Source organism: Pleurodeles waltl, chromosome 6 (genome assembly GCF_031143425.1).
Source record: "Pleurodeles waltl isolate 20211129_DDA chromosome 6, aPleWal1.hap1.20221129, whole genome shotgun sequence".
In the NCBI taxonomy this organism is placed as follows: domain Eukaryota; kingdom Metazoa; phylum Chordata; class Amphibia; order Caudata; family Salamandridae; genus Pleurodeles; species Pleurodeles waltl.
The window spans coordinates 616,700,300-616,726,467 of NC_090445.1; the positions used below are offsets into that span (position 1 = coordinate 616,700,300).

At 44.4% G+C, this 26,168-nt stretch overlaps 1 protein-coding gene across 3 annotated transcripts in view; it reads left to right on the forward strand.

Moving 5' to 3' along the window:
* Positions 1-26,168, forward strand: part of UBE2T (ubiquitin conjugating enzyme E2 T) — a 106,050-nt gene that overhangs the window by 65,995 nt on the left and 13,887 nt on the right. For all 3 annotated transcript variants that reach the window (XM_069238927.1, XM_069238928.1, XM_069238929.1), the window contains exon 6: positions 14,752-14,835. In XM_069238927.1, the coding sequence (XP_069095028.1) occupies positions 14,752-14,835 (84 nt within the window). The remainder of the gene's footprint in view (positions 1-14,751; positions 14,836-26,168) is intronic.

Consider the following 26,168-nt stretch of genomic DNA (forward strand, 5'->3'; position numbering starts at 1 on the left):
ATTTGGCATTGGGCAATTCACAACAACATTCGCCTGATAGCACAATACATACCAGGCATTCAAAATCAGTTAGCAGACAATCTCAGTCGAGATCAACAGCAAACTAACGAACGGGAAATACATCCCCAGATTCTAGGGGATCACTTCTACCGCTGGGGGGCACCAAACATAGATCTATTTGCAACAAAAGAAAACGCAAAATGCCAAAGCTTTGCGTCCAGGTACCCACACCCTCAGTCCAAGGGCAATGCTCTATGGATCAGCTGGTCAGGGATATTTGCTTACGCTTTTCCCCCTCTCCCGCTCATTCCTTATCTGGTCAACAAACTGAGTCAAAACAAACTCAAACTAATACTTATAGCACCAACGTGGGCTCGCCAACTGTGGTACACTACACTGTTGGACTTATCAGTAGTACCCCACATCAAACTACCAAACAGACCGGATCTGTTGACACAACACAAACAACAGATCAGACACCCGAATCCAGCATCGCTCAAGCTAGCAATCTGGCTCCTGAAGTCTTAGAATTCGGATATTTAAACCTTTCAAAAGAGTGTCTGGTGGTCATTAAACAAGCAAGAAAACCCACAACAAGACATTGTTATGCGAACAAATGGAAAAGATTTGTTTGCTACTGCCAGGCTAATCAAATTATGCCACTAGAAGCCTCCACATAAAACATTGTAAGTTATTACTACACTTACAAAAGTCAAATCTAGCTTTTTCTTCCATTAAAATCCATCTCACTGCAATATCTGCTTATCTGCAGATTAAACATACAAAATCGCTTTTTAGAATCCCAGTTATTAAAGCCTTTATAGAAGGAGTAAAAAGAATCAAACCCCCAGAGACACTACCAGTACCTTCGTGGAATTTTAATATTGTATTAACACGACTCATGGGCCCACCATTTGAACCAATGCATTCTTGTCAAATCCAATTTCTAACTTGGAAAGTAGCATTTCTAATAGCCATCACATCACTTCGAAGAGTTAATGAAATACAGGCGTTTACTATTCAAGAACTCTTTATACAAATACATAAACATAAAGTGGTTCCCCGTACAAATCCAAATTTTTTACCAAAAGTCATATCACCATTCCATCTAAACCAAACTGTGGAACTCCCAGTCTTCTTTCCACAACCAGACTCAGTAGCTGAAAGGGCATTGCATACATTAGACATAAAAAGAGCGCTAATGTATTACATTGACAGAACGAAACAATTTCGTAAAACTAAACAATTGTTCGTAGCTTTCCAAAAACCTCATGCGGGTAACCCTATATCCAAACAGGGCATTGCCAGATGGATAGTTAAATGCATTCAAACCGGTTACCTTAAAGCTAAAAGAGAATTACCCATTACACCAAGGGCACACTCCACTAGAAAGAAAGGCGCCACAATGGCTTTTCTTGGTAATATACCAATGACAGAAATTTGTAAGGCAGCCACCTAGTCTACGCCCCATACATTCACTAAGCATTACTGTGTAGATGTGTTAGCAACACAACAAGCCACAGTAGGACAGGCTGTATTAAGAACATTATTTCAGACAACTTGAACTCCTACAGGCTGACCACCGCTTTTGGGGAGATTACTGCTTTGTAGTCTATGCACAGCATGTGTATCTGCAGCTACACATGCCATCGAACGGAAAATGTCACTTACCCAGTGTACATCTGTTCGTGGCATGATACGCTGCAGATTCACATACGCCCTCCCACCTCCCCGGGAGCCTGTAGCCGTTTTAGTTGCATGTAAATTGAAAATATGTAAATAAATATTATTTTACTACACACCATGTACATACATTTCTTCTCCATTGCATTGGCACATCTAGTATCCTTACTTTACCAACTCCTACCTCACCCTTTGCGGGGAAAACAATCTAAGATGGAGTCGGCGCCCATACGCAATGGAGCCGAAAGGGAGGAGTCATTCGGTCCAGTGACTCGAAAAGACTTCTTCGAAGAAAAACAACTTGTAACACTCTGAGCCCAACACTAGATGGCAGGAACAGTGCACAGCATATGAATCTGCAGCGTATCATGCCACTAACAGATGTACACTGGGTAAGTGACATTTTCCATATATATATATATACACACACACATGTATATATCTGCAGCCTATAGAAATGTCACAATTAAATAGTGTTTTCATTACAAAACGCCCAACAATTAGCAAGATATTTCTGTTAAAAGCAGAAAACAATCTATAAAATGATTTCACAACCTTTACTTGAAAATGCAAGGGAATTTGAGGTATTCTTAGCCAATAGACTGTATTCAAAACATAGCAGAGAAAAACTGGCACCATGCCTTTAAGACTTTACAGGACCCCCTGTATCCCGCAAAGCCTCATAGGTGACAGTTAGGTCAGTTCTTTTTTTCGGCTCCTAGAGCACTGAGCTTTGCTGTTTTTTTACATTTTGTCAGAAAAATGTCTTCCAAGACTCGAGTTTTCAAATTTATTTCACATTTTAATTTTCTAGTACCTACAGTACAGGGTGCTGGTTTTTCTTTTTTTTTTTTTTGCATATAACTGATTTTTTTTTTTCTGTCAGTCATGCCTCCACTCTTCGTGAAGTACCTTTCTTGTGGTAAAAAGAAGCCACAGATTGTTCCTCTCTCATTCTGTATTATGTGTCTTCCTGATTTTCACCTTCCAGACCTCAGGCCACATCGACATCATCAGAGGTAGAACTTATACCAGCTGCATCAGTGGAACTAAGAGCTGGTCCACCAGCTACAGCACCTGAGAGACTGAATCTTTCTCCACAATGACTGGAGAGTCTGCCCAGATCTGTGCCTCATAGTCCGGACTCAGACTATTCATGGACATACTCCCCTTCCAGGGTTACGCTGTGTAACCAATCACCAAAACACACTCCTCCACCTACTTTTTCACCAGGCTCTCCCTCAACACTAGGAGAGGTGTGTGGCTGTGCCCATATCTCCACGAAGATCTGGGTCTCCTCTAAGGCATAGATCTAAGTCAACTTCAAGATCTAGAAGATCTCATTGCTCCTTATCAAGGCAAAGATCACCCAGCTGGTGAATCACCTCTTGCTCCTCAGTGAGAGATTACTCTCAAACATTGACAGATACACTGTCTGCAAGAGTTTCCCCTATAGACATTACAGCATTTAACAACATGTTGGTCAGAGCGCATCTGAAATAATTATAGATATTCCCATGCCTGCAGCATTGTCATCATCTTCGAACCTCTGCATCATAGAGCGGTATCAAGACCACCTTTCCCTCTAGTTCCAGCCTTTTAGAGCCTCCTGTGCAACTCTTCTGGAATCCAACCTCACTAAGATCAGCTCTTTAGCGGATCCTCAAGAAATATAAGTATCCAGACCAGGATCCGCACCAGGATCCGCTATTCCTGAGGACTGATCCCCCACCAGATTAATGTACATCGTCAGTTACCTTTGAAACTCAACATCACAGAGCGGTATTGAGAGCAGTTTTACCTCTAGTTCCAGTCCTTTTAGAGCTGGCCATGCAACTCTTCTTGACTCCAGTTTCACTAAGAGATATAAGGCTCCAGACCAGGATCCGCTATTCCTGAGGACTGGTCCCCCATCATTCAGTCATCATAATATTTGCTGCTTGCAAAACACATTCTGTGGTTTCAACATCTACAGTTTCCCCAGATAAGGATAGTAAACAAATAGACACCATAGGCAAGATGATATGTGGAACATCTACTTCAGTCATGAAAGTGGCCAGTGCTTCTGGCTTACGGGGGGTATGATAGATCATTATGGGACTCTTGTGTAGATTCACAGAGAAGCTGCCAAACGAAGACAGACAAGGCTTCCAGGAAGTTCTACATGAAGGTGGATTAGTGCCCAATAAAATAAGCACAATCGCAGATGCCTCTGATGTTGCAGTGCATGGATATTTGCTTGGTATCCACGCCAGAAGGGCTTTCTGGTTTCGTCTAACGGGCCTAAAAGCGGAGGCCCAATATCCAATAATGCACCTACCATCTACAGGGAATTAATTGTTTGGTTCCCATGCTGACAATGATCTGTTGAAATTTAAAGCTGAGCTGGACACTGTTAAGGTTGTAGGCCTTAAGGAAAGGAAAGAGTTCTGGAAAAGGTACTAGCCTTATGATAGATGTTACTGGATCCACTCTGCTGGGGAGGGGGGGAGGGGAGCATCACAACACACCTGGAAGAGTGTCACACAATTACAGTAGACATATGGGTCTTAAATATTGTTCAAAATGGTTTCTCACTTCGTTCAGATCCCCCCCCCCCCATTTATCCTGCTGCCCCATCTACAAAAACATCATCAGCAACATCTCTTACAAAAAGAAGCACCAGTCTATTACATAAAGAGGCCATAGAGGAGGTTCCTGTGGACTTGAGAGTACTGAACAAATTCATACTCAAGGAGAAGTTTAGGGTGCTAGCTCTTCACCAGATCTACCCCCCAGCTACTCCAGGGGAAATGGATGTGCTCTACAGATCTCCAGGATGCATATATTAACATCCTGATTGTCACAAAATACCGAAAGTTCCTACGCTTTAGAGTGGCATTGAAGCACTATTAATACAAAGTCATACCATTCGGACAAAAAATCATCTCCTTGAACATTTTCAGAATGCATGGCCGTGGTCGCAGCATCCTTAAGGAGAAAGAAACTAATTGGTTACCCCTACCTAGACGACTGGCTGTTAAAGAGTTCTTCTCGGTCACGGACAATAGAGCATTACCAAATCTACATTGACACTCTAAACCCAATAACCGCAAAAATGCTTGAATTGTCAGAATCTAATGCACACTCCTCACCGATCTGCCAGACAGATTGTGTCCCTACTGCAGACCAAGGCCTCTTTCATTTTCATAGTCCCTCATGCAAGGCTGCCCATGAGACCTCTACAACAGTGGCTAGCGTACCCAGGAAGTCAGTTATTGGATCACTGGGAACCCAATCACTACCGTGGTGGGTTCAGAGACAGAACTTATTGGTAGAAGTTCAGTTTCACCAGGACCCTCCCACACGGATACTGGTCACAGATGCCTCTCTGCAGGGATGAAGCGCTCACAGTAGCTCACTTCAAACTCTGGGAGTGTGGTCAGACAAGGAGCTGAATTATCCCATCAACATGCTAGAACTCTGAGTGGTTCATCTAGCTATAATGTCCTTTTATCCATCGATAACATTAGGTTCTCTTCTTGTCCAAACAGACAACACAACCGCTATGTACTGCTTAAACAAGCAAGGAGGATCACGCTCTCGTCCCCTGTCCTTGGAAGCTCAGGACATTTGGAAATGGCTCATAGCCAGGAACTTGCCAATATAGCAATTCTTTTACCAGGAGTCAGGAACATTTAAGCGAACTCTCTCAGTTACAATTTCCACAAAACTCACAACTGGATTCATCACAACAACGTTGTACAAGAATTCTTCAATAATTGGGGCATCCTCAAATCGACTTATTTGCAGATGCAAACAACATAAAAAAAGGAACTAACTACATGCCCAGTTTTTCCCAACCAGCGCCAAAGGGGAAAGCCCTTTTGATCAGCTGGTCAGGGAAATTTCTTTCTGCCTTTCTACCAGTTCTGCTGATTTCAACAGTGATCTACAAACTACAAGTCCAGGACCAGAATGATGCTCATAGCACCAGAAATGCCCTTGCCAGTGGCAGTTCACGAACTTGCTTCCCCCATGTCCAAGAGGCCGCACAGGAGGTTGCCATGCAGACAGGGTCTCCTGTACAAGTTCGGTTGGCAGATCGTCAACCCAACCTTCTTTCACTGAGCTTGGCAGCATGGCTCCTGAATTCCTCCAAAACTGACATTTAGGCCCATCGCAGGAACGTATGAGCATTCTCAAAGAGTCCAATAGACCTTCTACCAGAAAATCTTATGCCTTCAAATGGAAAAGGTTTTATTTGTGATGTACCCCAAAAATATTCTCATCCAGTTTTGGGTCAGGAAGATGAAGTTATACATTACCTTCTACATTTAGCAAAATCTGGCCTGCCGTTTCCTCCATAAACTAATACCTCACAGCTATTAGAGCTTACAGAAAGTCTACTACAGTGACCTCTTTCTTTCAAATGCCAGTAGTAAAGGATTTTTTGGCAGGGCAAAAAAAGGTTTTCCCTCTGGTTAGATCACCTTCTCTCCCCTATGGGAATTTAACATGGGTCTGTCAAACTTATAGGTCCTCCTTTCGAACCATTACACAAAGCCTCTTTGCAACACCTCACATGGAAAGCGGCTTTTCTGTTTGCAACCCCTTCAGCATGTAGTCAGTGAAATCTAGTCTCTTTCCCTGCTTTAGAGTTTGGCGGACAGGTTACTTCTTTACAAATGTGACGGACATCCTGTCCAACATATTACAATCTCAATAGGCTATAATGGGATCCTAATACAGCGGACAGGATATAAGTTATGTTTTCGATATAGTAACCCCATCGGCCAAACTCTAAATCAGGCCCCATGTGTGCTAAAGAACCATATTGCTTTCTATTCTAATAGAGTGGTCATGAGGAGGACTCCTAGTTTTCTTCCTAAGGTGGTTTCGGACTTTCACATTAACCAGACTATTTCACTTCCAACATTCGTTCTTAACCCTTCTAACCCAACGGAGAGGGCTTTGCTGTCTTTAGCTATTAAAAGAGTACTAAAGTTTTACTTGGCTAAAACAAGACATCAGACAGCCTGACCACCTCTTTGTCAACTATTGTCGAATGAGAACAGGCATGGCTTCCTCCAAGCAAACCATCTCTAGGTGGATAGTTCCCTGTATAGTGTTTTTACTACCAGTTAGCCAACAAACACTTACCTTCCTGACCTAAGGCCCATTTTCCCAGGGATAAAGCGGCAACTGCTGCTCTACTGAGAAATGTATCAATTTCTGAAATATGTAAAGCTGCAACATGGAGATCGGTACACATGGAAGAGAATTAGGATTTACCTGTAAGCAATTTATCCTTCTCTTTTATCACTAGAAAATAAGTCCATAGGATCTAGTTTCGGTTCAGTCACTGTTATGGGTCTGATCTGGGGCAGTATCTCCTTCCAAAAATGACCCAACCATGTGCTCCATTGAGCTCCTCCCCCTGCATCCTTTTCAACCCACTTTTAGAAATCCAAACACTTGATGCTTGCTCACAAGGATTAAAAGCCATTTCATAAGAATTGTGTGCCCATTTCCTTTATACTGAGAGCATATCAACTTGGTGGAAGCTCTAGGTTAGATTTTCACGTGAATCCTTAGCGATTTCTATACTCAGTTTAGTTTCTGAGGCAGATGTGAACGGGTCTGAGAAGTACATTTAAGTTACCTAGAAGACTGTATAGATGAGGTATAACCTTCCTCGGAGAGTGTTCCCTCAATAGATCTTCAATAACGTTTATATTCCTGGTCACATCTACCCTTATTTCCCCTAGCTCACCCATGGTATTAACTGTGTGTACTGGTGCAGGTCATTGCGTTGAAGGTGCCACATTTGCTGGCACGAATCGGGGGATGTAATCTGCTAATTTTCAAACATGTCTACCAATACTTCCACTGATCATTATCAGTGCAGTTTTTTTTAGGTCGCAACCTAGCTGCCTGGTTTGCTAAAGACATCCTGGTACATTCAGAACGGTTCCCTGGGAATGCATTTCACCAATTCGTTACCTTTGGCTTTGTAACTCACATTTTCTGGGTTCCTCTTTGCTGGCTTTATTTCTTTTAGGCTGTCGAGGCTGAGTTTGTCCCTCCCAAGGAGCAAAGCCTTTTCACTCCAACTCCCATTGTATTCTTCCACAAGTGCTCATTTCTGTAAACAGGCCTGTAAATCTTGTTCTGATCGTGTCACATTTGCTGTGCATTTAAAGACAGAGCTCAAATGAGGGAGATTTGTGTAGGAAGTTGGCTCTGTATGTACTATTTCAAAGTAAGAAATAGCATGCACAGAGTCCAAGGGTTCCCCTTAGAGGTAAGATAGTGGCAAAAAGAGATAATTCTAATGCTCTATTTTGTGGTAGTGTGGTCGAGCAGTAGGCTTATCAGAGGGTAGTGTTAAGCATTTGTTGTACACACACAGGCAATAAATGAGGAACACACACTCAGACAATTCCAAGCCAATAGGTTTTTATATAGAAAAATATATTTTCTTAGTTTATGTTAAGAACCACAGGTTCAAGATTTACAAACAATACTTTAAATGAAAGGTATTTCACTTAGGAACTTTGAATTAGCAAAATAGCATATACAGTTTTCACACAAATGGCAATAAGCTATTTTTAAACTGGACGCAGTGCAATTTTCAACAGTTCCTAGGGGAGGTAAGTGTTTGTTAGCTTTGCAGGTAAGTAAACCACCTACAGGGTTCAAAGTTGGGTCCAAGGTAGCCCACCGTTGGGGGTTCAGGGCAACCCCAAAGTTACCACTCCAGCAGCTCAGGGCCGGTCAGGTGCAGAGGTCAAAGTGGTGCCCAAAACGCATAGGCTTCAATGGAGAAGGGGGTGCCCCGGTTCCAGTCTGCCAGCAGGTAAGTACCCGCGTCTTCGGAGGGCAGACCAGGGGGGTTTGTAGGGCACCGGGGGGGACACAAGTCAGCACAAAAAGTACACCCTCAGCGGCACGGGGAAGGCCGGGTGCAGTGTGCAAACAGGCATCGGGTTTGCAATGTAGTTCAATGGGAGACCCAGGGGTCTCTGCAGCGATGCAGGCAGGCAAGGGCGGGGTCCTCTGGGTAGCCACCACCTGGGCAAGGGTGGCTTATGGCTACCCTGCACTTACAATGTCTAAGGTTTTGCTTAGACACTGTAGGGGCATAGTGCTCATGCACTTATGCCCCCACCTATGGTATAGTGCACCCTGCCTTAGGGCTGTAAGGCCTGCTAGAGGGGTGACTTACCTATGCCTATAGGCAGTGTGAGGTTGGCATGGCACCCTGAGGGGAGCGTCATGTTGACTTACTCATTTTATCCCCACTAGCACACACAAGCTGGCAAGCAGTGTGTCTGTGCTGAGTGAGGGGTCTCCAGGGTGGCATAAGACATGCTGCAGCCCTTAGAGACCTTCCCTGGCATCAGGGCCCTTTGTACCAGTGGTACCAGTTACAAGGGACTTACCTGGATGCCAGGGTGTGCCAATTGTGGAAACAAAGGTACAGGTTAGGGAAAGAACACTGGTGCTGGGGCCTGGTTAGCAGGCCTCAGCACACTTTCAAATCATAACGTGGCATCAGCAAAGGCAAAAAGTCAGGGGGTAACCATGCCACGGAGGCATTTCCTTACACAACCCCCCAGCCCCAAACGAAAGAGGATGAGACTACCCTTTCCCAAGACAGTCTTCATTTTCTAAGTGGAAGAACCTGGAAAGGCCATCTGCATTGGCATGGGCAGTCCCAGGTCTGTGTTTCACTATAAAGTCCATTCCCTGTAGGGAGATGGACCACCTCAACAGTTTTGGATTTTCACCTTTCATTTGCCTTAGCCATCTGAGAGGTCTGTGGTCAGTCTGAACTACAAAGTGAGTATCAAAGAGGTATGGTCTCAGCTTCTTCAGGGACCAAACCACAGCAAAGGCCTCCCTCTCAATGGCACTCCAACGCTGCTCCCTGGGGAGTAACCTCCTGCTAATGAAAGCAACAGGCTGGTCAAGGCCATCATCATTTGTTTGGGACAAAACTGCCCAATCCCATGTTCAGAGGCATCAGTCTGCACAATGAACTGCTTGGAGTAATCTGGAGCTTTGAGAACTGGTGCTGTGCACATTGCTTGTTTCAGGGTGTCAAAGGCCTGTTGGCATTTTACAGTCCAGTTTACCTTCTTGGGCATTTGCTTGGAGGTTAGTTCTGTGAGGGGTGTCACTACGGATCCATATCCCTTCACAAACCTCCTGTAGTACCCAGTCAAGCCAAGGAATGCCCTGACTTGAGTCTGGGTTTTTGGAGCTGCCCAGTCCAGAATAGTCTGGATCTTATGCTGGAGTGGCTGAACTTGGCCTCCACCTACAAGGTGTCCCAAGTAAAGCACAGTTCCCTGCCCTATCTGGCATTTGGATGCCTTGATAGAGAGGCCTGCTGCTTGCAGGGCCTTCAACACCTTCTTCAGGTGGACCAGGTGATCCTGCCAGCTGGAGCTAAAGACCGCAATATCGTCAAGATAAGCTGCACTAAAGGACTCCAAGCCAGCAAGGACTTGATTCACCAACCTTTAGAAGGTGGCAGGGGCATTCTTTAAACCAAAGTGCATAACAGTAAACTGATAATGCCCATCAAGTGTGGAGAATGCTTTCTTTTCTTTTTCTCCTGGTGCCATTTTGATTTGCCAGTACCCTGCTGTCAAGTCAAAGGTACTTAAGTATCTGGCAGCACCTAGTTTGTCTATCAACTCATCTGCCCTTGGAATGGGATGGGCATCTGTCTTGGTGACAGAATTAAGTCCTCTGTAGTCCACACAAAACCTCATCCCTCTCTTTCCATCTTTGGTGTGAGGTTTGGTGACTAAGACCACTGGGCTAGCCCAGGGGCTGTCAGAGTGCTCAATTACTCCCAATTCCAGCATCTTGTGGACTTCCACCTTGATGCTTTCCTTAACTTGGTCAGACTGTCTGAAAATGTTGTTTTTGACTGGCATGCTGTCTCCTGTGTCCACATCATGGGTACACAGGTGTGTCTGACCAGGGGTTAGGGAAAAGAGCTCAGGAAACTGTTGCAGGACCTTCCTACAGTCAGATTGCTGTTGGCCAGAGAGGGTGTCTGAGTAGATCACTCCATCAACTGAGACATCTTTTGGGTCTGTGGAGAGGAGATCAGGGAGAGGTTCACCCTCAGCTTCCTGGTCCTCATCTGTTACCATCAACACATTCACATCTGCCCTGTCATGGAAGAGTTTGAGACGGTTCACATGGATCACCCTTTTGGGGGTCCTGCTAGTGCCTAGGTCTACCAGGTAGGTAACCTGACTCTTCCTCTCTAGCACTGGGTAAGGGCCACTCCATCTGTCCTGAAGTGCCCTGGGAGCCACAGGCTCCAGAACCCAGACTTTCTGCCCTGGCTGAAACTCAACCATAGCAGCCTTTTGGTCATACCACATCTTCTGGAGTTGTTGGCTGGCCTCAAGGTTTTTACTTGCCTTTTCCATGTACTCTGCCATCCTTGAACGTAAGCCTAGTACATAGTCCACTATATCTTGTTTAGGCTCATGAAGAGGTCTCTCCCAGCCTTCTTTTACAAGAGCTAGTGGTCCCCTTACAGGATGGCCAAACAGAAGTTCAAAGGGGGAAACCCCTACTCCCTTCTGAGGCACCTCTCTGTAGGCGAAAAGCAGACATGGCAAGAGTACATGCCATCTCCTTTTGAGTTTTTCAGGGAGCCCCATGATCATGCCTTTCAATGTCTTGTTAAATCTTTCTACAAGACCATTGGTTTGTAGATGGTATGGTGTGGTGAATTTGTAAGTCACCCCACACTCATTCACATGTGTTTCAGGTATGCTGATATGAAGTTGGTACCTCTGTCAGACACCACCTCCTTAGGAAATCCCACTCTGGTAAAAATACCAATGAGTGCTTTGGCTACTGCAGGGGCAGTAGTCGACCTAAGGGGAATTGCTTCAGGGTATCTAGTATCATGATCTACTAGTATGTATTGGTTCCCTGAGGCTGTGGGAGGTTCAAGTGGACCCACTATGTCCACACCCACTCTTTCAAAGGGGAAACCCCACCACTGGAAGTGGAATGAGGGGGGCCTTTGGGTGTCCACCTGTCTTACCACTGGCTTGACAGGTGGCACAGGAGACACAAAACTCCTTGACCTTCTGGGACATGTTGGGCCAATAGAAGTGGCTGACTAATCTCTCCCACGTCTTGGTCTGTCCCAAATGCCCAGCAAGAGGAATATCATGAGCTAAGGTCAGAATGAACTCCCTAAACTCCTGAGGCACTACCACTCTCCTAGTGGCACCAGGTTTGGGATCTCTTGCCTCAGTGTAAAGGAGTCCATCTTCCCAACAGACTCTATGTGTTCCTGTTATTTTTCCTTTGGACTCTTCAGCAGCTTGCTGCCTAAGGCCTTCAAGAGAGGGACAGGTTTCTTGCCCCTTACACAACTGTTCCCTTGAGGGTCCCCCTGGGCCCAAGAGCTCAACCTGATAAGGTTCTAATTCCATGGGTTCAGTTCCCTCAGAGGGCAGAACTTCTTCCTGAGAAGAGAGGTTCTCTTTCTCTTGTTGTGTGGAAGCTGGTTCCCCAGTCTTCTTTCCTTTTCTCTTGGAGGGTTGGGCCCTTTTTCTAGGCTCCAACACCACTTTTTCACCCTGAGCCTTGCACTGTGCCCTTGTCTTGACACACACCAGTTCAGGGATACCCAGCATGGGTGCATGGGTTTTGAGTTCTACCTCAGCCCATGCTGAGGACTCCAGGTCATTTCCAAGCAAACAGTCTACAGGGATATTTGAGGAGACCCCCACCTGTTTCAGGCCATTAACCCCTCCCCACTCTAAAGTTACCATAGCCATGGGATGTACTTTAGTCTGATTGTCAGCGTTGGTGACTGGGTAAGTTTGTCCAGCCAGGTATTGACATGGGGAAACTAGTTTCTCTGTCACCATGGTGACACTGGCACCTGTATCCCTCAGGCCTTCTACACTTGTCCCATTAATTAAGAGTTGCTGCCTGTATTTTTGCACATTAGGGGGCCAGGCAGCCAGTGTGGCTAAATCCACCCCACCCTCAGAGACTAATGTAGCTTCAGTGTGAACCCTGATTTGCTCTGGGCACACTGTTGATCCCACTTGGAGACTGGCCATTCCAGTGTTAGCTGGAGTAGAGTTAGAAGTGGAACCTTTCTTGGGACAGGCCTTGTCTCCAGTTTGGTGTCCTGGCTTATTACAGCTACGACACCAGGCCTTTTTGGGATCAAAGTTTTTACCCTTGTACCCAAAATTGGATTGTGAAGAGGCTCTGGGCCCTCCCTCCTGAGCAGGTTTTTGGGGCCCTATAGAAGACTCTTTACTTTTTCCCTTGGATGTCTCAACACTCTTCCCCTGGAGAGTCTTTGTGACCCCTTTCTTTTGGTCACCCCCTGTGGAAGTCTTGGTCACCCTAGTCTTGACCCAATGGTCCGCCGCCTTTCCCAATTCTTGGGGAGAAATTGGTCCTAGGTCTACCAAATGCTGATGCAGTTTATCATTGAAACAATTACTTAACAGGTGTTCTTTCACAAATAAATTGTACAGCCCATCATAATCATTTACACCACTGCCATGAATCCAACCATCCAGTGTTTTCACTGAGTAGTCTACAAAATGAACCCTGGTCTGGCTCGAGGATTTTTGAGCCCCCCTGAACCTAATTCTATACTCCTCAGTGGCGAATCCAAAGCCCTCAATCAGGGTAGCCTTCATGAGGTCATAGGATTCTGCATCTTTTCCAGAGAGTGTGAGGAGTCTATCCCTACACTTTCCAGTGAACATTTCCCAAAGGAGAGCACCCCAGTGAGATCTGTTTACATATATATATATATATATATATATATATATATATCAATATCAATATCATGGGGAAGGTTAGGGATGGCAGAGTAACCTAGCAACTCTGTTAGCTTGTCACCTCACCCACACTTTACTGTCTGAGCAGCAGCCAGAGGCAATAAAAAAAGGGTCAGTTTTCTTTCTCCAGTTTTGCGGGCACTTTTGGAGAGACCAAAAAATGATTTTTTTCCCCAAAAGTGCAGATTGCTCAATTTTATTGCAGTTCCTCGCAGAATCATGATAGGTAGAGGGAGGGAGGTAGGTGTGTGTGTATTATGTATATATGTGTATATATGCATATATATATATGTACGTATGTGTGTGCTTTTATACACACACACAAAAACACCACCCCAGTCAAAGGGCTTCTCGAGGGCGATCAGAACAAATGATGCTGGGGAGCCACGTCCCAATCCCGGGGACCACCACCTCCCCAGGGCAAAACAACGTTTTCATGTGTGGAAGACCCTATGACCTCCCCCAGAGCCTGTGGACCCCCACCTCCCTGGAGCTTTATTAAATCTGTATGTGCACCGAAGCCCCAGGGACCACCACCTCTCCCGGGTCAAAGCTAGAATTGTATATGAGGGGGCATAGCACTTGCTCCCCGAGCCAAATGTTGAATTGAATGCTAGTGGTCGCACAGCCCTCCTCCTCAACACTCTCCCGCCCCCACCACTTCCAGCCCCCAGGAGCGCCATCTCCCCTGGGTAAATGTTGAATTGTATGCTGGTGGGCGCACACTTACCTTAGGGCGCGAGTTATAGTTATTTGATATAACTTTAACTGCTGAATTTCTAAGGTTTTGTACCAGTAAATTCAGAACCTAACTATAACGTCCCTGTAACCTTTGGCTTTTTTTTAGTGGGGAAAAATATGTGTGTGTGTGTGTGTATTTTTTTTATAAAGAAGTGATCGGGGGTCCCCGTACATGGGTGGAACTGTTGAGTGCTTAAGATTTTGATTCCCCTGAAAGAGAACTAGGATAACAGGTACGCAATTTTTCCTTATTGCGATGAGTAATAACCTTCGTGTATTTTAACTGTGCAAACCTTTGCCATGTTGTGCTTGCGTTCTTTACAGTGCTCTTTTACACCTTCATGTGTGTGGTCTGCGTTTCATCGAGATTTCTACATGAATTGCACTTTTCTGCAGCTTAAATTAAATGAACTGCACCGCACACCACAAATATCCCATTAACTAACCAGTGAAGGTCGGTTTATTTTTATTTTTTTAGTCATCTGAGTATAAATACAACAAGCAGATGTTCCTGAAAAATGCTGCCCTCTGGACGGAGAAGCATGCTGTTCAGAGAAAAGAGGTAAGAAGGAAAACTTTGTTAGCTTTTAGCTTGGTTCATATAAAACCGTGGAACCTGAGCTGTGGAACGACTGAATGATTTTCCTCTAATAGGTTATTAATTAGTTTGTTCCAAGCAGCTTTGATTGTTTATAATAGGGCTGTCGGGTTTTATGGTATTTGATTTTTAGACATTTTCGTCTGTAATTATCAATATTTATTTTTTGCTCTTTTTATCTTTATTCATCTGTATTTATTTTGTATTTTATGGAGTGATTAATCAGAAACTTGTATATTTCCACATTTATTTAAATGATCAAGGTACGCTTGCATTTGGACATCTCGTGTTTTAGTGCTACATCAAGTCATATTATAGTGCATCACTCACATGCAATACACTAACATGGCACTGAAATTTTAATACAATGCACAACTGTAGTTGTTTAAAGCTTCATTAGAAAAATGTTCCTTTGCCTTTTAATATTCTTGCTTATTATTCTGAACGGTAATTGCCCTAGCAGTTATGATTAACACCATAAAAAATAACTGAACAGAAGACCATTTTTCCATTTTTTTCCTTTTTAAAAAATAATAATTACTGAGTGGAAAATAGTTCGTTTTCAATCAGTATTTATCTGTTTGAATCAGTAAAAACAGAAAATTGGGAGCTTTATATTATGTGAACTTGCCGTCTTCACTATTTGCGTGTAAGTGCATTCTTAAAGATGGCATCCTTTTTTGCCTTTTCTCCAATACAACTCATCACACCCGTGGTTAACATTTCAGAGTTTTACTGTCATGATTTTGAGAAGGGAACGCTGTGGGCTGTTTGTTTTATGTATGATGAAATCAGAGTGTGATTTGTGTAGGGCCATTCCAGGAGAGAAGTTTCTTCCAAATTTTGTCCAAGCCAGAAATCTTTACATCTTGGAGCAAGGGTAGCTGCTCAGAGAGACCATTGGTAATGGGAGTATGACAACCTATGATTTTGGTGAAAGAGTGATAGTGGTTTTCTTGTATGGTGAGTGTGTTGGATTTGTAAACCTAGAATTCACACATCATGGTATGGTCAGAAGAAGGATCATTATTGTATTTCTTGGGTCAGTATGTTAAATGCTGGTGGTGGTACTTACATTGAGTGTAAGGGGTTGTAGAGAAGCTGGAGACTGAAATGCTGAAGATCTGCCACTTGTATTTCCTGCCAGACCTGAGGATGAATTGTTGGTTCAGTTTCAATAGAATCTGATGCTATCTTTTTGTGCAGATTATAGAGTCTCTAGGTCACTGCCCTCTTGAGGTTCACCGCTTCAATATAATTGGACATTGCCCTAAGTGTGGAAGTGGGGATAACGGAGTGTATAGAATTCTTGCTATTGTCAGATTTGGTAATGCAGTCTGGGTAGTTACTGGAGCCAGAGTATCCTGACATTGCTGTCATCATTTTTTTCATAGACTATGGTCTCTATCAGGTATAATGATTTTCCCCATCCACAGCAACTTCGTATTCTTAGCTCTGTTTTCTCAAGCCTTTCTTGCGCCTCTCACCATAAGGACACTCAGTAGTATGCATTTCAGTGTACACATACTCTAAATAAATAAGCACGTGATTTGGCTATGTTCAGCATATGACCTAAAATATTCCGCAAAAAGTATGACCATCCATTTTAGGTAGAAGAGAAAGATGGCATTTAATTTTTCACCTTAAAGAAATTTCTGTTCAAAGGGCTACAGAGACCACGATATGCTTCATCACTGGGTTTGCTCCTCACCGCAGAAGGATAATCTTATCTTGCTTGGGTTGGCTCCAAATGAGGAGGACCATGTAGGAGATTGTTTTGATTATTTTTCAAAGACTAGATGTTTTCAGTGTTGTAGTGTTTCTAGCTGTTGAAGTGCATGGGATCCTAACACAGCTAAAGTAACCTGATGGTAGAGTGCTAATTCGTTTATTATTTCCTCTAAAGGTAAGACTGGTTAGAGGACAATAGGGCTCAATATCACCCGCCTCAATTTGTTTCAATCAGAGTCCCCTAAGGCTATTGACAGATCCTAACTTTGCTGGATATGATCTACAGTGCTGCCAATTTGGTTCAGAGTCCGATTTAAAAAAAAAAAAATACAGACATGTTTGTTAAATGTTTACTTTTACCCATAGTTTCATACTTTCCTCCTGAATAAAATCTGGATGACTGCATGGTTGTATGTTAGCAGCAGTCATAAGTACTGCTTAAAACATAGGAAACAATATATTGCAAAAAAAAACAATATTGAGAAAAACATCAAACCATGCAAGCTTCATACCTTTAAAAACCAATGTCCGGAAGGGCGTGGCCTGCACTCGGAATTTGAGGATGCCCGAGTGACCAGCTCCCGATCCAGGTCCCTCTAGCAGCCCCATAGCAGGAAGGCTGAGACTACTGATACGATCAGAGCGGGTAGCCTGGTCAGCAGTGATAGCTTCATAAGAGAGTGGCTGTATGCACACTGGAGAAGTAACTCTACATAGGGTGACTGCTCCTGTGTGGGATGATTGAACCCTATCACACATTTCTCTCCTGGTGGCTGTTATCTTGGAACCTTACTTGAACCGTGCTGCAGCGCACTGAGGGGACCTTTGCTGGAGAAGCTAAGCCACTCTCGGGAATGCACTGATTGACGAGCCGAATGCCTCTCAGAGCTGTGAAGGAGAAATGACTAGGAGACTACTGGGGACACAGAGCTCCAAATACGAAGATGCTATCCCTAGATGTAGACCGATACACACATCCGGAGTCCCTTATAGTGGCCAACAAGAAAGAGGACCCTGGGACTCCCGATCACAAAAGACAATCTGAAACACTGCTTGAGCGATCTGCACGACAGACTCGCTAACATGATAATGATGCAAATGCAGGCATGCAGTGAATTTTGCTGCAGGTCTTGCAGATTTGACCAAAGAACTTCACTCCCTGGCTGATCGGTTGGCGACCAGTGCAGATGACTTTGCCACCATGAGCCAGGACGTCAAGAACCTGCAAGACTACCAGTCTAAAATGGAAGAAGAAATGAAGGCACTATGGAAATAGTGCACTGACTTGGAGGACAGATCTCCACGGAACAGTATTTGGACAAGGAATGTCCCAGAGCATAAGGAAGGAGAGAATATTATCTTGTACTGTAAATCCCTATTCCAGTTTATCCTTATCTTACACCCCTATAATTTGGGTACATAGACTGAGGGCACCTAGGGAGCAACAGGCTTATTGCCCGGGGACATCATAGTCAAATTGGGGTCGTCCATCCTGACGCATACCGTCATGAGAGAGGTGATGAAAATTGCCCATCTGACTTTCAGCAAGCACACTATTGAGCATTTCCAGGACTTCTCACGGGTGACCTTAACTAAGGGACACCTGTTCTTGTCCATCACCGCAAAATTATGCAGACGGCTAACATGCTACAAGTGGGAATTCTCCTTTGCCCTTTAGTTTCAGATAAACTCCAAGGCATACACGATTGCATGGTGGAGGAAGCACAGATAATACTAGGTCCTTTGAGGAATAGCCCAAGCTAATAGTCTGGGAGAGGGGTACTCGGAAAAAGAAGGGCAGATTGAGTACCTGGCGATTCGATAAAACCTTCCTCGGAGACCAGCCATGTCAACAAGTCCTGAGGGAAACAGTTCAATGATACTTAAAAGAGAAAGACCTACACATCGTCACCCCAGATAAATTGTAGGACGAGTTTAAGACAGTATTTAGAGGCAAGTGTGTAGTGGAAAGGGCCCAGCAGCAAAAGATGAGCACATGCCGCAAACACACATTAGAAGGGCAGCTGAAAAAGGCATTGGAAACGCATACGCAAAGGAGCTCCGTAAATGCCCAATGTCAAATGGTGCACCTGAAGGCACAGATAGATTTAATGGCCAAGTAGAAAGCAGAAAAACCCCATCCAGTTCCCTTACCAACGAGTTTATGAACATGTTGATAAATCCAGCTTTCTGCTAGCTGAGTAACTCTGGTAGAGGAAAATGGCAGGCACTATTCCTACTCTATTGACAGTGAGGGACAGCCCCGCAGTGAGAACACCAGGAAATATGCAGTCTTTCAAGGGTATCGTGCAACTCTCAACAGAAAGGATCTCATAGCGGTGTTTGATGTTAAGGCTTCCATCACCAAGGCTAATCTTCAACACCTCTCTGGGGCTAATGCGGCCCCAATAGAGGAACTGATTAGCAGAGAAGAGGTCTTAAATCCGATACAAGCCATGCACCCTGACAGACCCCAAGATTGGACAGTATCACTAACTGACTCTACAGATATTTTGCACCTAACTTAATCCTGCATCTGGTAACATTATTAAAATTCCTTGCGATTGCACCCACAATGAAAGTAGCACATATCTCTCTTATCTATAAACCGAAGACTAAATGACAATCATATAGGCCAGTTGCAATTTTAAACTCTGATCTTAAGCGTTTCACAAAAGTATTGGCCAATAGAGTGATGACATATCTTCCTTATCTCTAACACCAATCGGGGTTTGTCCCGTAAAGGTTAGTGGCGAATAACATTTGACGGGTGCATTACTTGATCGAAAGAGCCACTGTTAGAAAGATCTCCTTCGATGGTGAAAAGAGTTTTGGCCGGGTCAGTTGGGACTTCCTATTCCAAGTCCTAGATGCAATTGGACTGGGCCATACTATGAGGCTAGGATATAGCTAGCAGCAACCTATAAACAACCTACCGCAAAAGTACTGGTCAACAGGGCATGTTCAGAGACTATCTTATTGTCAAGGGGACAAGCCAGACATCCTTCCAGTACCCCCTCTGATTCGTACTGGTGATTGAGCCCTTGGCATCCATGTTACTGTTGCAGAAAGGTATTTGAAGCATGCCATTTGGAAATGACGTACATAAAATCCACCTTTTTACAGATGATTTAGTATTGATGCTAGTGGAGCCCGAGCCCTCTATTCCCTAAGGCAATGGCAGCTTAGGAATCATATGAGAGATTATTGGGCTTCAAGGTCAGTAGTTCAGATTTACTTAAACTAAGTGTGGGCATCTTACCAGAGGTTAAGGCAGAAGTTCTGGCGACCCACCCCTTGAAGTGGGCCAAGAAGAAAATGAAATACTTGGGTATATCGATCACATCCAGTTTGCCATATGCAGAAAACTATCTTCGTCTAATCCATGATATGACTGAGGATCTCTGCAAATGGAATACACTTTTACTGCCATTGATGGGCAGGGTGGCTGTGATCAAACGGAATGTGTTGCCCTGACTTTCTACCTCTTCCAGACGCTATCACTCACCGTCCACTAGTCAGATATAGGGTCCCTACAAAAAAGCAATCAAAACTTTCATATGAGCAGGTAAAAAGGCATGGGTTTCAAGGAAAATATTAGTTGCACACAAATGATCAGACTGCATTGGATTACCGAACATTAAAAAGCACTTACCAACGTCTCTGCTCCGCATCTTTTTTTTTTAATGGTCACCCCTCGAAACAGAGCACCACTGGATTCATGTGGATGCAGTGGTGATGAACTGTGCACCACAGACAATACCGAGGCTACCCAGACATGCGAGACCACAAGTGTGCATCTGTACAAGATAATGATTGGTTATTACATCACACCAGCACGGATGAAATGTATGAATTATAAAACAGAGATGGTCTATGCTGGGGGTGGGGGGGTGCGGGCAAGTAGATTTACCTCATATCTGGTGGTTGTGCCTCAAGCTTATCATCTTTTGGAAGGAGATTCTCAGTCATATTAGTGGGAGGGGGTAATCGGCTACTCCCTACAGCCGCACCTAGCAACGATACTGCTCATTCTGAGACCACCTAAGATTAAGTGCATATCGAAAAGAGACTGGCGGTTGATTCCCAATATGACTCTAGCTGCAAGCACTTAAGTGGAAGGCACTGCATATATCGACAAAGCGTGAATGGGGGTGGAGGGGACTCTGGGTTTTACTGGCAGTGGAGAAATTGACCCAGGGATTGCTGGATATGGGACATGAGAATGACAAACAGTGGGTACCACTGGTGCAGTTCCTACAAGAAAAGGACTTCGAATATGGATGTCCCAAAGCACTGCTTTCATTACACCTCACTGTATAACAAGTATAGTGTTGTACATTTCGGACAAACTATGTAACTCTGTATGGGTTAGAGATATTACCCACTTACATCCAGCCACATGGTGAAGCGCTGCCAGATTGTGGAAGGCCACCTGTTGGGTGGGGTGGGGGGGGTACCGGGAGTGGAGAATGCTCTCATTTGTTGTCAGAACTGCATCATAAATACTGTAGGAGGATCCGTACTGTGTATTTTTCACTAATTGAAAACCAGTAAAATCTTGTTGAACAAAACCAATGGTAAGGAGGCAGGGCTTGGCACCGGTGACCACTGCTGCATCTGGCAGAGGCTCTGCTGAAACTCACCTACTGATGACCTACCAAATAGAAATGCTGGGGTGGACAACACAGAATGTGTGGTCAGCCTGGAGACCCTTTGGCTGCACATGTGCAGCCTCCAAATCGATGAGAAAAAAGAAGTGGGGCCTGGTGCTGATTCAGTTTAGAGCTGCTTAAGTCCCTCATAGCCGCACAGAGACAGCAGACTACACTGGTGGATGCACGTGGCCCAGGATAAAGTGTTATGTGTTTGTAAAGCTTACCATCAATGTGAGGGTATCCCAGCTCTGAGCAGGTGTGTGTGTGTATGTGCCTACCCCAGTTTATGGTAGTTTGGATAATTGTAAAACCAGGTCTCCAGCTTCTTGGTGGAATTTAAAAAGAGAGGAGGAGCTATGATATGAAGTGAGTGGTCTCCCCACTCTTTAGGAGCAATGTAAAAGAATGCCCATCCTCCTGATCGTTTTCTTTGTATGTGTTTACTGTGTGTGCAAGTAGTAGTCCCTCAGAACAGGGGTGTCTGGGCTGTTCAGGTAAGTGCAGCCTGAGTTGTGTAGTGCCTTGAATGTGTGTGAGGGGTTTGAATTGAGCGTGTTTACTATCTGGAGCCAGTGAAGTTCCCTTACATGTGGTGTGGTGTGAGTTCTATATGAGGGATTAAGGATGAGTCTGGCTGCCAAGTTCTGGATGGTTTGTAGTCTTCTAGTGAGTTGCTTGGTGATGCCACATAGTGGGTGTTCCCATATTCCAACTTCCTGTTGACTAGGGCATATGAGAGAGTTTTTCTAGTGTTGCCCGGTACCCTTTTGAATATCGTCCTCTGCATCTTCAATGTGTCGAAGAAGGATGCAGTGAAGGCATTGACTTGTGCGGTCATGTTCGTTTTTCTGTCAATTGTTCTGAGGTTCCTGATGTGGGTTATGGGTGTGGATGTGGGTTCGATTATGGTCAGCCACCAATTGGAATCCCATGGTGAGGTGTTCTTGCAAAAGATCACTACTTCTGTCTTGTCCGTGTTTAGCTTGAGACAGTTAGCGAGTTTGGTCATACAGGAAGTGCACTTCTTTCTTGTGTTTGGGGTCTTGTTCGAGAGGGAGAGTATGAGTTGCATGTTGTCTGCTTATGTGAAGCCCCTGCCCCCACTGACCATGCATGCAATCTGGGCATCATCCTGGCCTCTATTGATGACCTGCCAAGTTAACGCCATCCCCTCATCAAGCTTCCACACCCTCTGTCTCCTGCAGAAGTTTTTTCAAATGGATTCCCCGCGACACTCAGGAAGACAGTCACCCACACACCCATCAACAGCAAACTGAACTACGGAAACGCACTCTATGCCAGCATTACCAAGAAACTTCAATCAAGATTACAAAGAGCCCAGAATGCAGCAGCCAGACTCATCCTGGACATCCCCCGACACAGCCGAATCTCCTCCCACCTCAGAGACCTACACTGGCTCCCAGTCAACAAGCACATCACATACAAACTCCTGATCCACACCTTCTAGGCACTGCACAACGTATGACCAGCATACCTCAACCACCGTCTCACCTTCTATGTACCCAAAAGACATCTCTGTTCCTCCCTGCTCACCCTTGCAGCCATCCCCAAGATCCAGAAAAGTACAGCAGGCGGAAGATCCTTCTCCTACTTAGCAGCCCGGGCATGGAAAACACTGCCCCCCAAGCTCAAGCTGACCGCATCTCTGAAGCAGTTCAGGAAGGACCTCAAGACCTGGCTCCTCGACTGAGCAGCATGCCTATTTTCAGTGTCTTGAGATTTTATGGGTGATTAGCCGTGCTTTACAAGTCCATGATTGATTGTTTGATTGAGGTAGAGGATGTTGATATTGTGTGCATTGATGACGTTCACCAGAGGGATCATGTATGTTTTGAAGAGGGTGAGGCTGAGCGATCAGCCCTAAGGTACTCTGCTTCTGAGGCGTAAAATGCTAGGCTGACAGCTTGTGTTCTGTCTGTTAAGAAGGAGCAAATCCAACGGAGAGCGGATTCCTGGATGCCAATCTTGTGCAGGTGCCTGATGAAGACGGGTGAGAGACCTTGTCATGCTGCAAGGAGATCCAAGAGAATGAGGGCTGCTGTGTCTCCTGTGTCGAGGATTATGCAGCTGTCATCTGTGGCGGTGTTGAATGCTGTTTCTGTACTGTGGTTGGGCCCGATTCCAGACTGCTTGGCACTAAGTAGCTGGTGGTTGCTGAGTGGGTTGGTGAGGCATCATTTGATTAGTTTATCTAAGACATTTGCTGGGTATGATAGGAGGGAGACGGGTCTGTTGTTGGAAAGTGTGCTGGGGCAGCAGATAGTTTGCTGAGCAGGATCATGATGGTAGCATGTTTTTAGGCATTCAGAAATGTGGTTTAATCGAAGGAGGCAATGAGGCTGGGTTTAGTGCTTTGCTGATCTGAAGGAGCCCCCTGATGAAGACGTGGTGTGCATAATAGTCAGGTGGAGCACCTGAGTAGATGGTATTTATGGTAGCAGTGATTTCAACTGTGGTGACGGTAGGCAACAAGGCAAGATGGCACTCGAAGCAAATTGCTGAGATCACCATACATGATGAGGAGTGTTCACCGGTGTAAATGACACTAAAGAAAGTAAGTAGCATGGGAAAATATGTGGGATAGTTGTGTTAGTCACCGCACCTGCGACCTGACACTGAATGAAGAAAGAGAGGCCTGTCACTAGACCTATGTGGGAACATTGATAAGCTAGCAAAGCAGGGGGTGATAAGGCACTGCAGGAAGAGAAAATAGTGGGGAGTAAACATAAAAGGGAGCTCATTGATAAAGAATTGGTGAATGGTGAGAAGAGGTCGGTAAATCAGGCAACAAACGTTCGGAACACAATTGTTTATTTGGCACTGCCTGGCATATAAAATATCGGATCCATCTCTTTTTAAGAGTAGTGATCAATGAAGGACTCTCCCCAGCACCCATTTTCATTGTTATTCTAATGCAATCAGTGAATCTTGGCTTTGTGGAATACCCAATGAAAGGAGGAGGGTAGCTGGGTAACAAAGATGCATGAACCCTCTCTCCTGCAGCAAAATCCTTTGATTATTGAAATAGACATTTTACCATTGACTGCAACAGAAAAGTGACGCAGGTCTACACTAGATATAAGTGCTGATACAAGTGAACATAATCGTATACTCATTTACCCAAGGCATCACAGATGCATTAATGTTCTAGAGTTGGACATCTCCAGAGCCAAGGGAAGAGGGTGTGCTACAGCAAACTTTTCACTCCGAACAAATGTCTAAATCAAAACGAAGTAGGCAGCTGTGGTTTGCTGAAGCCATAGCAGGTAAACCGAGAAAGAACACAATGGGCCCTTGGCCTTCCAAATCTCCGGCAATTTTATTGGAATCTATAATAATGAAAGGGCTCTCATTGATTAAAATATCGATTGTAATAGTGGAAAAAACAGCAGTGGAAACAACATCAGAAATCCAGTCATAGAGGGCAAATCTTACACCCTTCAATACAAAATTGAACACCATGGAAGGAAAGTTAATGGTGGTCAAATAGAAACTGTCAATATCAATTTAGTGGGAACATTACCACTGGGCTCTAAGTAGATAAATGACTGACCCAGAGGACAGAATCAAAGAAACAAAGGCCGGTTCTCAGGCGTGCCAGACGAAATGGATTCAGGCGACATGATGGAGCTCCTTACTAAACTACATCACAAAATGGAGCACTCATTATACCTATGAGCTAGTCAATGTGAAACATCTGTAATTTGCAATTACCGGACCAACTGTATTTAATATTTGATTGTATCAAGATTAAGTAAAAAAAACAACTTGCTACTCCATACAAATTCTGGACTTCTGATTTTGAAAAGAATGCATAAGGACTAAAAATCTTTCTATATAATTGTTGTATTCGTATGGACTATGGTGCCATCTTGGAAATTGATTTGCTCATAGGTATAATGAATGTTCCACTATTTATTTTGTGATATAGTTTAAGCTGGGGGTCACCAGTTATTCCAGTATCCTGCTGAGGCACATCGTGGCAAAAGAAGTGATAATAGTGTATGAGCACCAATCTTCAATATGACTGTTCTTGGGGGAGGGGGCGGCATTCACACCACAGTTGCCTTTACCTGTACATTAGTGCTCCTTACTAACTTTATCTGAGAAATCTCGAATCATGTTTCATCCACCTCTGGAGTTCCACAGATCACATAGGACAAGAGCGAGAGATGGCAACAGACCACAAACCCCCAGGCAGTTAACAGCCTGTTTTCTGAGGCTTCATGTGCATGGGTCTTTTTTTTAGCTCAAAATGTGAGTATATTATGTTTTATACCAATTCTATATTAACTTTTCACAGAACTGAGAACATCAAATGCCGTATTGCCAGCAAGACACAAGGCCCTCCCCCATATTAAAAGGGGATATGCTTGGGCTAAAGGTTTAGCACGCCGCTGTTACCAGGTAGTGTATTATGAGCTATTGGTGGATATCTCCGATTTGACAGCCCACTAGCGCCCATATGTATTTACCTTTTTCCTTTTCCTTGTTAGCTTCTATTGACATGCGACTTGACTTAAACCCTCCAAATTCATTTGCTATGCATAGCACAGAGTCCATAGGTGTGCATAGCAAATTACACGCACGGGCATCTACATGGAAGAATGAAGCGCTAACTAAAGATGAGAATTCTTTGTCATGGAAAACTTGGAATTTCAAAGAGATTATCCTACCTGCCCACTTAATAACTGGGGGAAATGGACTTCTGAGTGATTGGCTGAAGTATAGAGAAATTTCAGTCTTCCTGCATGTCAGAACTGGAGATATTTCCAGCTGATGCACAGTTTGCGAAAGTGCCTGAGACTCAAATAGGGGAGCTCGGGCAATCAGCAGTGCATACATGTATATACTCCCATATGCATATAAGTACATGATAACAGAATT